This window comes from Acomys minous (assembly GCF_964271855.1).
Source record: "Acomys minous genome assembly, chromosome: 6".
Classification (NCBI taxonomy): domain Eukaryota; kingdom Metazoa; phylum Chordata; class Mammalia; order Rodentia; family Muridae; genus Acomys; species Acomys minous.
In genome coordinates this window covers 8,639,536-8,652,626 of record NC_140487.1, presented here as the reverse complement: position 1 = coordinate 8,652,626, position 13,091 = coordinate 8,639,536, and the positions used below count along the sequence as shown (strand labels likewise).

At 36.3% G+C, this 13,091-nt stretch overlaps 1 protein-coding gene across 2 annotated transcripts in view; it reads right to left on the bottom strand.

Moving 5' to 3' along the window:
- Positions 1 to 1,714: 1,714 nt before the first annotated feature.
- The window catches only part of LOC311599719 (uncharacterized protein), a 49,994-nt gene continuing 38,617 nt past the window's right edge, over positions 1,715 to 13,091 (bottom strand). For both annotated transcript variants that reach the window (XR_014779979.1, XM_084785716.1), the window contains 2 exons: positions 3,083 to 3,161; positions 1,715 to 1,873 (listed from right to left, as the gene is read on the bottom strand). Coding sequence is in view for 1 of the 2 variants with exons in the window: in XM_084785716.1 (XP_084641842.1) it covers positions 1,829 to 1,873; positions 3,083 to 3,161 (124 nt within the window). In the remaining variant the exon portion in view is untranslated. The remainder of the gene's footprint in view (positions 1,874 to 3,082; positions 3,162 to 13,091) is intronic.

The window sequence follows — 13,091 nt, the reverse complement described above, 5'->3', positions numbered from 1 at the left end:
TGAAAGAAAATTGCTTCCTTAGTGAAAATGCTGACTCAGCCCTTGCTGCATGAGCCAGTAATGGATGTGAGTGCAGAAAGCCTGAGAAAATCCTTGTATTACCCAGCCTCCTGTCTATTCTTAAGTTCAGAAAGCAGTACACTTTTGATTTTGGCCTACTGCTGACATTTAAAAAACAAAAAAACAAAAAAACACGTCCTATTTACAAGTGAGAAAACACTCCACAAGCTAAGGTCTCTGGAAATATTTGAATTACAATTGCCGACACAAGCACATGACATGTAGGGCACTAGAATGAAATCCAGTAGTAATGAAAAATAGAAGCAGGTGTGAGGGTTGACGTAGGGCTGCCTCGTATTCAAATGTTAATTGCTTGCCCCCTCCCCCCTTCCCTCCCCTCCCACCCGCCTCTGAGATTCTTAACTGTTTTAGGAGCAGACTATCAAATACCCCAGATGTTGCTGTGGAGCCTTGCCTTCAAGTAATCCCTGCTGCACCAATAAAATGGCTATACCTGGGCCAGGACAGGAGTGAGGTAGGCGTAAACACGGTTTGTGGTGGGGAGGTCAGAGGATCACAGGAAGGGGAGAAAAAGGTGTGAGAGAAGAGAAGCAATAAAAGACCACAACGGGCTAGCAAAGAAAAACCATGTGGCTGGTAGGAATTTATTCTCTTTTAAATATTTTATTTATTATTTATTATAATTTATTCACATGGCGTTCTGATTGCTATCCCCTTGTTCTTATCTCCCTGTTCCCTTCCTCTCTGTCTTCTGCCGTTTCCCTCCCCTGTACCTCTGACAGCCTATCAGATCTCATCAGGACAGGCTCCTCCTCCTTCCTCTGTGTGCCAGCAAGGCTGAACTGCCAAGGGGCAGAGATCAAATGGTGGACAGCAAAGTGCATGTCACAGGTTCTGTGGCAGCCCCACTCTCACCCCTGTGGAGAATGAGCTGTCCATCTGCTGCATCTGAACGGGGGGTCTAGGTTCTCAGCATGCATTGTCCTTGGTTGGTGCATCATTTTGGGCAGTTCCCCTTGGGTCCAGGTCCACGGGCCTTGATGGTCTCCTTGTGTAGCTCCTGACCCATCCCTTTCCCTCTGTCTCCCCACTCTTCCGTACAATTCTCAGTTCTCTGCCCAGGCCCAGAGTCTGGCTTCAAGTCCCAGTATCTGTCCCTATGCCCTGCTGGGTTGGAGTCTCTCAGAAGACATCTATGTTGGGCTAATATCCATTTATAAGTGAGTATATACCATGAATGTCTTTCTGGGTCTGGGTTACCTTACTCAGGGTGACCTTTCCTACTTCCATCCATTTGCCTGAAAATTTCAAGATTTCCTTGTTTTTAATAGCTGAGTAGCATTGCATTGTGTACATGTACCATAATTTCTTTATCCATTCTTCAGCTGAGGGAAATCTATGTTGCTACATTCTTGCTATCGGAAAGAAGTAGCCTAAATGGAAAGTGTGCACAAGTATTTATATTATTTTTGATGGAAAGTAGCCCAGATAGGAATTATTAGAACAAAGGCATGGGATGTGGAACTGGGAGATAAGGAGCTAGTTTAGAGGGTTAAGAGCTGCCCAGCCCCAGGTGAAATAAGGCTTATAATAAATCCATCAGGTGTCTGTGTCTTTTACTGATTGATAGCGGGATACATTATTGCCACCATAATAATTATATGGTTTAATCATATACATTATTAACCCATTTTCCAAAACAAGCAGACTTTGAAGAGCTCATGGGTTATTTCACTGTGGTCTCATAATCTTTTCGCAAAATAGATTATAGGCAGCATATGTATATAAAAACATCGTGTCTTCATTCTCAAAAACGTGAGTTAAGATGACATTCCTTTGAGCAAGTCTGCAACTGAAAAAAAAAAACAAGATAGCTTTAAAAACAATGAAGGAAGGTGGAGAGATGGCTCAGGGGTTAAAAGCACTCGGGTGTACTTCCAGAAGACTCTGATAGCCTTTGGAAGCCCACAGTCCTTTGTAACTCCTGTTGGAGGGTATCCATTACCATCTTTTGGTCTCCACAGGCACTGTATGCACGTGGTGCACAGACATAAGTGTTCAGAACACACTGGCACACATAGGATGTAAAGAAAAACAATCTAAAAACAAGCAATTAGAATGTGGAGTGTTTGATAGAGTTAATCATGATTTTCTTTCTAGCATAAGAGTCCTTCAGAAAGCTGCTAGATGACAGCTTCAGAAAACAAAACAACAAACAACTGCTCAGGAGAACAAGTAGGCATGAGTTGTCACAAAAGGCTCAATGTTCTGTAAACCAGCTCAGCATCCTAAATCACTAATCCCTAGAAAACATCGTTGTGTTTTCTATCCATCACTCAGAGTTAGAGGAAAAACATAGGAAAGCAGCATTCTGAGCAGTTTATTACCAGATTTTCTACTGTAATTTATGTAAACTGTTTTTTAAAGATTTTGTCAACCACTCTTCAAGTAGTTTTCAATGAATTTAACTATGGTGGTGCATATCCAAGGTAGGCTGTGTTTTACTTCTCTCCAGTGTGAATAGCAGTATTTCCTCCTCTGTTTACTCCTGACCAATCTCTAGACTCATCCTTTAAAGTAAGTTGCATCTCATTTCTCTCTGTCTTCTCTTGTTTGAAATAAAGGGATAAAGAATGCAGTGCACTTTTTAAAATAATTTTTATTGAATTGGTTCTTTTACAGTTTCATACATGTATAAAGTAATACTCTGATTATTATAATTTTCATTTTATAATGTAGACTATGTTGATACTGCCAAAAGTCTTAAATTTAAATGAATCACCACATTAGAGAATAATCTCATGGCAACCTTGATTCCTTAACTGAAGGGTTTTATTTGCAATTAGTACATACTTCTACTCTGGAAAATGAACTGAATGAGCTATTGATAATGAAGCTGACTTTACTATCTGAGCCAAAAATCTTGTCTAAATTAAAACATAAAAATGAGAGATGATCAAAATAAAGTTATGAAATATGGTTTTTCTTTGATAATTGTATAATTTTTATTAAGCTCAGGACCTGATCCATTTCTCCCTCTTTCAGTTCAGATAGGCCCCACCTGTTGACCAGGACCTTCTGCTCTTCCCCAACTAGGCACTGGGCATCCATGACAGATGAGAGCAATTATCTCTTCCCACCTGCAAGAAGCAGGAAAGGTGCACATGATTAGCTACTATATTCATCAGAAATCAATTAGAAAGCTTGGTGCTGAGCCAAATAAATGTCCAGCACTTTCAGTGTTTCCGGTATCTTGTTTCATGAAAGTTCTCTATTCTCCTGAATTTGTATTGGCTTTTGCTGCTGTCGTGCATATTTGAGTGTACGGTTTGTGTTCTTTGTAAGGTACATCCCCATTTTAGCTTATTCTTGGCCTCATACCCTGCCTTGCATTATGGAGTTTGTCTTGGCACTATTGTTCACCTGCTTAATTTCTGATTTTGCTAAGCAGACCTAAATATTGCTGTCACATCTTAGTTTTATTATCATTACTTATTATCAGATTGTTTTCTATCTGAGCACAAATGTTATGATCATCTCTCTTGAAAGACATGAAAATAGCCACCCATAATGATCACAAAGAAAGACAAGCTGACTTTTTGATCTTTGGAGATTAGCCCAAAGAGTGTTGCATTTAATTTGTGAATATCTGCCTTTAAACAAGTGATTATCTAGACTTGATTTTTTAAAAAAAGTTTTCATGTGTAAGCTTTGGAAATTTTATTTAAATATTCAATGATTGACTTTGCCAATAATAAAATGGAAGTTAGGAAGCAATTCCATTTTGAATGGGTCATTTAAAAGACAGAAAACTTTTAAAGCATAAACCTAATGTTCAATATTATTTTCAGGATTCAGTGAAGGAATTGTGTCACAGTAATGAGTGATGATCATCATTTACTTACTGCAGACGAGGCAATAAATAGGCATTTTAAAATTACTGTCCTCCGAGAGACAGGGGCTCAGTTCCCGAGCAGAATGATCAGCTGCCACGCACGGGACACAGAGATCCATCCCAACACCAGACAACAAACACTTATCTCCTGAGTCATCCCAGTGGACAGTGTGACGAACCACCACACAGTCAGCGTAGACTAAATCTAGTGTTCCGTCTTCCCAGAAAGCATATTTGAACTCTATAAGGCATAAATGAATGCTATCCTCTGCGCATAACTGGAATGTTTCAATGCCCTTAATACTTGCAATGCCAACATGACATTGATATCATCTGGGAGGTATTAGAAATGAAAATGTGAATTCTACCAATGAATTGTTAATTGCATATCTGCATTTTAAAAGATGTTTTCATTGAAGTGTTGTATATGCCAACTAAAATCGCCATGCCCCATTTTTTCAGGTTTCTTTCCTATGCTGTTCAATCAAGCAAACATACATGATTTCTAAATATATTAAATTCAACATAGATTGCACCAGATCACCCTTGACCTTTGCGGTTTAATCTTAACCTATAATTCAGGGGCAACTTCACCAATATTCAGTGCTGGTACAAAGGAAAGCAGAGTGTAGGACAAAAAATAACATTGAAACTTTACAGAACAACAAAAAAATATTTTTATTGATTACAATTAACTTCTGGTGATCTATAATCTGTGCAAATTTATGGATCTGAGTCTTGGAGTCCTTCCTGCTCAAACTATTGCACAAGCCAAGGAAAATATAGGCAGTAAACTTTGAACCCCTACCCAGACCTAGCCGACAGACAGGACATTCTCCACCGTTTAGTGGTGAGTGAGGTCTAACTTTCATACAAACTCTGGGGCCCCATTTCTGACCACGTCCCCTTGATGGGGAGGCCTGGTGGCACTCAGAGGAAGGATAACAGGTCACCAAGAAGAGACTTGCTACCCTATGAGCATATAGAGGGGGAGCAGGTCCCCCCCAGTCACAGACATAGGGGAAGGGAGTAGGGGGGGGAGCGGGAGGGAGGGAGAAATGGGAGGTTAAGAGGGATGGGCTAACAATTGAGATGCAATATGAATAAATTAATAAAAAAATTTTTAAAAGGTAAGATAAAATCCTATTTAAGTTAACTTTAAGAAAATCATTAAATAGAATAAATCTTACCCCCTCACTGTCTTGGTATGCATCAGAAAGACTTGGTATTTTTGGTTGTTGTCATTGTTTTCAAACTCACTGCTATGGGCATTCTTCAAATACTTTAGTTAGGTATTTAGTATGACATTTATCTTGTTCAATTCTATTCATAAAATATTTTTTCAAGAGTTTTTAATGACCACGTGAAACATACTTGTTTGTGAAATTTTCATGAACTAGTAACCTAATGTAGAAAATACTTTTAATACTTATAAGAATTTTATTCATAATAATGCTAAAGTTCAAAGCACACTAAATGAATCATTGAAACAATTAGGAAAATCATTGAGAACTACAGTTTTGCTTAAAAGTGAATGAAACGAATGGAAACACTAAAGAATAATTAACCAAAGCAAACCTTCTACTCATTTTAAATTTGCAAAAACAAGCTATGCTGATTTGAATCTTTAGTTTATCATGGGACACGGCAAACACAGATTAGTTTTTGAATTGTAGAAATACAAGAAGATAGAATAAAAGTCAACAAAGGCTGCAAGATTCATATCAGGATGTGCCAAGATTCATTTTTCTCAGTAGCTCAAATGCATCCAGTGATAAAGACTTAAAAGTCAGAAGATGCAGCATAGAAAATTATGGAAGGCTTTAATTATTCTTTGGCTAGAAATTATCATAAGGTATCTGAAGATAAGAAAACTTAAATGTCTTCTATAATTGGTTTATATAGTATATTTGCTTGACTTTCTAGCTGCCTTGGCAGTAGAATTAGAGGTACAAATTGGAGGAGCTGTCAATCAGTACCCATCTCCAGGTGGTTCTGCACCACTGACTACAGTGGTGACTGCCTGGCTTCTGTGCTGCCTGCCTGAGACACTGTGGGTCAGTTTCACGCTTATACAAGACTTGACCATTGTTGGTGTACTCAGCATCGGAGACAACCTGAAGTATTAACATGAAAAAGCTGAAAATATAAAATCTCCTGTCCTCATTCCTATAGCATGTCTATTATCGCTAAATAGTTTTTGAAGTATAAGTTACATAAGATTTACACATATGTGCATTTGAAATGCTACAAAATATGGGACAAATAGTAAGACAGCTACCATTATTGTGGCAGTTTTATATCTAGAATATATTTCCTGTCTCTTTGTACCTCAGAATAATGCTATGTCTGTGATTTGGAAGTGAAATTCTAAAGGAATGTATAAGTTGACTAACATTTATACCAAATGCACAATGTTTACATGGTCAAAGTACAGTAAAGGTAGAGAAAAGATATTTTAGCCTAACAATAAACCTGGTCATAACCTGTGGAACATCATAAGAAATAACACAATAAGGTCATTTAACAAGTGTCTATCCACTATATTTACACTACACCAACACTGTTTTATAAGATAGTGATCTTTATTAGAATAAAAGAGAAATTGGCCTTTACTTTACAGTAATTAATAAAGAAGAAATCTTCACACTTTTTTATCTAGATGTAGAAATTCCCCCTCTAAAGATGACAATATCATTTTGCTGAAAATATATTTTCAACATTTAATGAGACATTATGCTACTTTAAAGAATGATATGTCTCTATACTTTAAAGAGAATCTTATAGAAACTCTGCTCTTTATGCAAATCAGAATGACATAAATTTTAAAGAAAAAGTAAAATTGACCTCACTCATATGCTATTAAAACATTCACCCTTTGAAGTTTGACTAGAAATGTTCCACATAGAATATATTGTAATTGAAAAAGCGAAGAAAATACAGTTTTATGAAAGCAGTTTCCATACAGTCCCCGTGAAAGAAAGAAAAAAAAAACACCCCCTTCTCTTTAAAGAATACTAAACACTAAAGGGACTGAAGATTAAAAGAAAATGCATGGTTATAAGAACAATTTAAGTTACTGAATATAAATAGAAAAAATGGACTAACATATTCTGAGCAAATACTTCTCTAAAACTGAATTTTTGTGACTTTTTTCTTGACATCTTACAGTGAAGACTTTGTGTGTCAAACATGAGAACTATTCAATTAGTCAAATTCTAGAACTAATAAGAAGAGGCTTATATTGATAGAAACCATTTCATTATTAGATTAACATAGAATTTTAAGTGAAATTATTTCCTGAACCTCATATGGAAGATATTGTCTCTTCTGTTTGACCAACTTGACCTATTAATTATAAAAGGTAATAGAAACTCTAGGTCCATATTCAATCAATGAATCACAACAATCAGTTCCTTAAATCAGTCTTCCTGTGAATCTGAGATTAGTAACATCAAGAAGAAAAACTATTTACTTTACAATTATGAGTCCCAAATCAATTTAAATTTTTCTAAAATCCATATTGAAAACTAAGACTGAACATATTTTTCAAAGTAATTTTTAATTTATTTAATATAGTCCTAACATAAAATATTATATTATTAACATAAAAATACTGAGACACATTATATACTATCTTCTTAATGTTTTCAATTTTATTGTTATAGCAATAAGAACCATTCATCAATTTTAGGTATATTTTGAAATGAAGTGTTTGATACCTTTCAGGGATTTAATTTCAACAGATTCTAATTTATTTATTATTATTATTATTATTATTATTATTATTATTATTATTATTATTATTTAAGACTTTTAAATTCTCAGTAAATTATTTTTAAATATACATTTAAATTATTAGACATATATACAATAGACTACCTACAGCAAGAAGAACCATGACAGAATCAGGAATTATATAAATGTTACATTCTTAGTGTTTTGGCTATTTGTATTTGACAGCTTTGAAGAAAACATCTTTCCTATTTCGGTCTGTCTAAATCAATCTTCATCGCACCTTATCATTATCAACTTGAAACATCTATCTAGACCTAAACACATCTTAACCCCTAAACAACTAAGCTTCATTGTAAAACTAAGCTACCTGGTACTCAACTCCATCAGAGACTTGAGAAGTAATAAACTTGATTATCTGAGTATGAAGGGAGTTCAGGTTAGTATCTTTCTAAATGAGAAGATGACAGAGATACTTTATTACCTGAATAGTCACACAAAACTGTATATTATGTTGGAGCATCTTCTTCAGCTTTATGGCCCAATATATCTGACAGACATATTTGTGAGGCAGGAACTATTGAGGACTTGATTACCCTGTCTTGGCAGAGTTTGGCCATCGACTTTGACTGCAGCCAAGCTTGCCCTTTTTAAGGCAGAATTCTGTCTGTGGTAGAAAGGAGGACATTTTTCCCTGTAGCTTGTTTGCCAGATTTGAAGCCATCTCCATGAGGAGGTTCTTTGATATTCCTCATCCTCTTTGAGGTAGCCTCAGTGTTGCCAGGAGTTAACCTGTCTCATTGTCAGTGAATCTTTAAAATATTAAAACATTTTAAGTGCCTTATTCTGCATGTGTCTGAGATTTTTGAAGACCTTATTTAATGATTCTACCTTATCTTTATATAGAATCATATCTATCTGCCGCACCTAAGGTATATATTCTTGTGATAAAAATAGACTAGTAATTGACATGATCATGATTTGATCAACTAACAATTAACTTGTATAACTTATTTCTCCTAATCAGCCAGCAATAACACTTTCAAAGTACTATTATTATTGGAAGTAAACCTTGTTTCATAATTGAGTTATATGGGTATATACTCATATTAGAGTAGAAATATATGTATGTATATAATATGTGTGAAGAAAAATATTACATTTGAATTCTATACCACAGTATCTAGAATTAAACTTATTTTGCATCTATATAAAAATTCTATACAAATGAATTAAAAATAAACTTGTGAGTGAAAATTGAGACATTAAATTGAGTAGATTTACTAATCTGGTTTTTGTTCTATCTTCCCTATATATTTCTATATTCCCCCTTCTTTCTTTTCAACCCCTATCACCAAACCTAAGAATGTAAGATAAAGGAAAAGAAAGACATTTCTGAGTCTAACCTTGTTTTCTCTCTAAATAAGACCAAAAATAACTTGTAACCAACTCCCATTGATAAAAATCCTCTATAGCCCAAGAAAGCAACAAAAAATCTACCTGATCCCCCTTAAAGGAAACAGGGCATCATTTTCTTAAGGTTTCCTCTGGCTGATTTTCAGTAATTAATACTTTTTTAGGCACCTAAATAATATTGGAGAAATGTTTAAACAAGCTAGGAACAGCATTTATGACCCAGTTTCCAAATGTTGAGAAATTCCAGGATTAATTAGAGTCCTGTGTGGCTGGACCAGTTGGGATTCGAAGCTTTTTTTGAAAGTCTTGTTCTTGTTCTGATGAGGAACAGCAATTCAAGCACTTGGTAGTAGAACATGAAAGATACAGGGTGTGAGTGTCCAGAATGTTGAGAAGAATGCATCCTGTCAGGCCTGATCCATTGTTAGTGTCCGGTTCTTTTGTTCTGAAAGCATATAATTTCTCACAAGCATTATACAGTCCTAAAATTATGTGAATATGGTGTGCATGGTACACAGAACAATTAAGTCTGGTTTTCTGCTCTTTGTATGAACAGGACAAAAAAGACATCTGTAAATCTTCATTCATGCTATATGAAGAGTGGCATCTAATAGTAATTCATAAGGGCTCTGTTGCCAACAAGAATCATTGACTATGCCTAGAAATTCATGTCTCAGCCAGTCTCAGAGCTATTCCCATATAGTGGGATTAGCAATGTAAGTTACCTGCCTGTACCTCAGTTTAAACTCTTCACATGCTGATTGTAGCCCCCTCCATCATTCCCTCCATATAATTCCCCCCCCCCCATCCAGTCTATCTCCTTCCCCTAGTCCTCAGAAAAGGGAGCCCTCCTTCCTTAACATCTGACCTTAGCCTATCAAGTCTCATCTGTACTACCGGTACCCTCTTCCTCTGTAGCCTGTCATTTCCCCCTGGCAGGACATGATCTAAGTTTGGTGGCCAGAGTGCATGTCCGATATAGGCCCGCAGGCCTGAAGTAGTCCCTACTCTCCACATACGGAACTCAAAAGGAGACTGTGCTACTACATCTGAGGAGAGGGTCTACATCCATATCATACATCGTCCTTGGTTGATGTCTCAGTCTCTGTGTTGTAGTGTAGTTATCTTGTATTATGTGGCTAATATCTGCTTAGGAGTGATTTTATACCATGTGTATCTTTTCTTTGTCTAGATTTCCTCACTGAGGATTATCTTTTCTAGTTTCATGCATTTGCCTGCAAATTTCAAGATTTCCTTGTTTTTAACAGCTGAATAATATTCCATTGTGTAAATGTACCACAGTTACTTTATCTATTCTTCAGTTGAGGGACATCTAGGTTGTTTCCAGTTTCTGGCTATTATGAATAAAGCTGCTATGAACATAGCTGAGCAAATGTCCTTGTTGTACAGTGGAGAATCTTTTAGGTATATTCTCAGGAGTGGTATGGCTGGGTCCTGAGGTAGAGTTATTTCCAATTTCCTGACAAAATGCCAGATTGATTTCCAAAGTGGTTGTACAAGCTTGCACTCCCAACAGCAATGGAGGTGTGTTCCCTTTCTCCACAATCTTGCCAGCATGTGCTGTAACCTTAGTTTAGGAATTTAGCCATTCAAATAGGTGTATGTTGGAATCTTAGAGTTGATTTGAGTTGTATTTCCCTGATAAATAGGGATTTTGGGAATTTCTTTAGGTGTTTCTCAGCCATTCAATATTCCTCTTTTGATAATTCTCTGTTTCTGTACTCCATTTTTAATTGGATTATTTGGTTTGGTGGTATTTAATTTATCTTAATAGCCACAAATCCATTGGCACACATATTGGTGATATAAGCTCTAGGCCTAGTTCTCTCAAATTCTGAATAACATGTTTTTTTAAAAATACAGAAAAATAAAGAACATGGATTTCTGAAATAAGCTGTGAAAGACAGTTCCTGGAAAGAAGCTGTTGGCTAAAGCTGATAGACTGAATAAAAGTTCAGTTAATGTGGAGAGATTGAGATGTTGCAGTTTCAGGTTGGAACTAATTGACAATTTATCTTGCATAGGTAATAGGCCCACCAAATTGTCACTCCTTGTCTAGTGCTGTGTCAGATATAACATCCGAATGATTAGCTAAAATCCTTTAGAAAGTGTTCACTTAGTAATACCCTAGCTCTCCACCAATAGAAGGCATATGGGTGCCATCAGGTAATACCCGAGGCCTATCTGCCTGCCTGGGACCACTCTATGCTTCATCTACGAACGAATTTTACAATTGTCTTGGTTTCTGACCTTGCCTGTTCTGCACCTGCAAAACATCATGACCCTGCCTGCACAGTGCAATGGGGAAGCTATGGTAACTAGCTTCCTTTTTCCAGGCCGTGGTCACTCATATTAGACTCTGTAATAAACTACCACTTATTCCGTTTGATGTGAGAGTGAGAAGCGTGTTGTCCCCATTTTCAGGGGTTATCCTTAAGTTCAAGTAGAAAGCAGTTAAGAGTTTTAGACAGATAGCAAAGAAAGTGATCTAAGAATGACCCAAACATCAATCTGCTTGTTCAAGCTGTTTAGTTGATTAATGTATATCGCTGATATTGCTATTCAGTGACCTATTGAATTTCTACAAAATATCCAAAATTAAGTTCTATGCTCTTCAGGCTAAATGAAATAAGAAAAACTACCTACCATATGTGATGTGAGTTATGCCTTTCAAATTTGATTATCTGGACTTTATATTGAGCATGCAGGGTACAGAGCTTATCTTTATCACACAGTAGTTTCATTCATCATTTTATTTCCTCTGAAAGCATCATTCAACTTACCACAAGCAGACATGGGACACTGTGATTCTAATAAGAGAAGTCTATCTACATTTAATGAGGAATGAGGGAACGTCCAAACGTTCCAGAATCTTCTAGGATTTCTGTGAGCTATTTCCACTGCTTTTCATATCCTTTACATCGAACACCTATGTGACTTCTGATTGTTTCTAACATGTCCAGACTGAAGTATACTTTTGATTAATCTGCATCCTTCAATTTCATGCCACAATTCTAACAGTGAATTGAGGCTAGGTCTCTATGCATCCCTGGTTTTTGTTTGTTTGTTTGGTTTGGTTTGGCTTGTTTTTTGGGGGGTTTGTTTGTTTGTTTGTTTTCGTTTTTTGTTTTATTTTTTTGTTGTTGGTGGTTTTGGTTTTGTTTCTGTGTTTTTTGCTTCTTCTTATCCCCTTTGCCCTGGCACATGCTGGAAAAACTTAACCTACCTATCCTGACTGGTGGATTCAACTTCCAACATTTTGCTCAGTAAAAGTACTTCACGATGCCTTCTTTTAACCCTGGCTTCTTAGATGCCTCACTCTCCTTTGATTCTGTAAAGTCAAAGTGCTTAATAACTCAAATGAATTAAAATTTAAAACTGCAGAAAAAAGTCAAGGTGTTTAGAAGCATGCACATGCTTTTGTTCATTCCAAGTAGGGACGTCCCTAAAGACAACTCACTAGTTGATGACATATCTGGGTGGTTATTGAACGAATGAGTAGTGTTCATTCCTTATCTAGGTTTTGCCTTGTAACATTTGTGTGTAGATATAAAAATTTAAAATAAGCAGCAGAAAGAAACATTTATTTCATATCAACTGAAACTGAATCTAAACTTGGTACTCATTGTGGTCCTGTTTTTAAGCTTCTCTCTGTCTGTCTGTCTGTCTTTTTCTGTCTCTGTCTCTCTGTCTCTGTCTCTCTCTCTGTATCTCTCTCTCTGTCTTTCTCTGTCTCTGTCTGTGTGTGTCTGTGTGTGCATGATTTTGCTCTTGCTCTGTCATCTTCTATACTTAGATGAACTTGATATCACATTTTGGGTGTCTGAGTAATTTTATTATATGCTAGATTGACATATACTTAGCTGTACTCTCTTTCATCACAATTTCTTTATAAGGAGTATATATCCTTTTCAAGATTCTGTTGGCCAGAAATTAAGCACCTCATTTGAGTAAGTGCACATTTATGCCCAGTCCAAATTCAGAGCAGTCGCTTTTGTCTTTT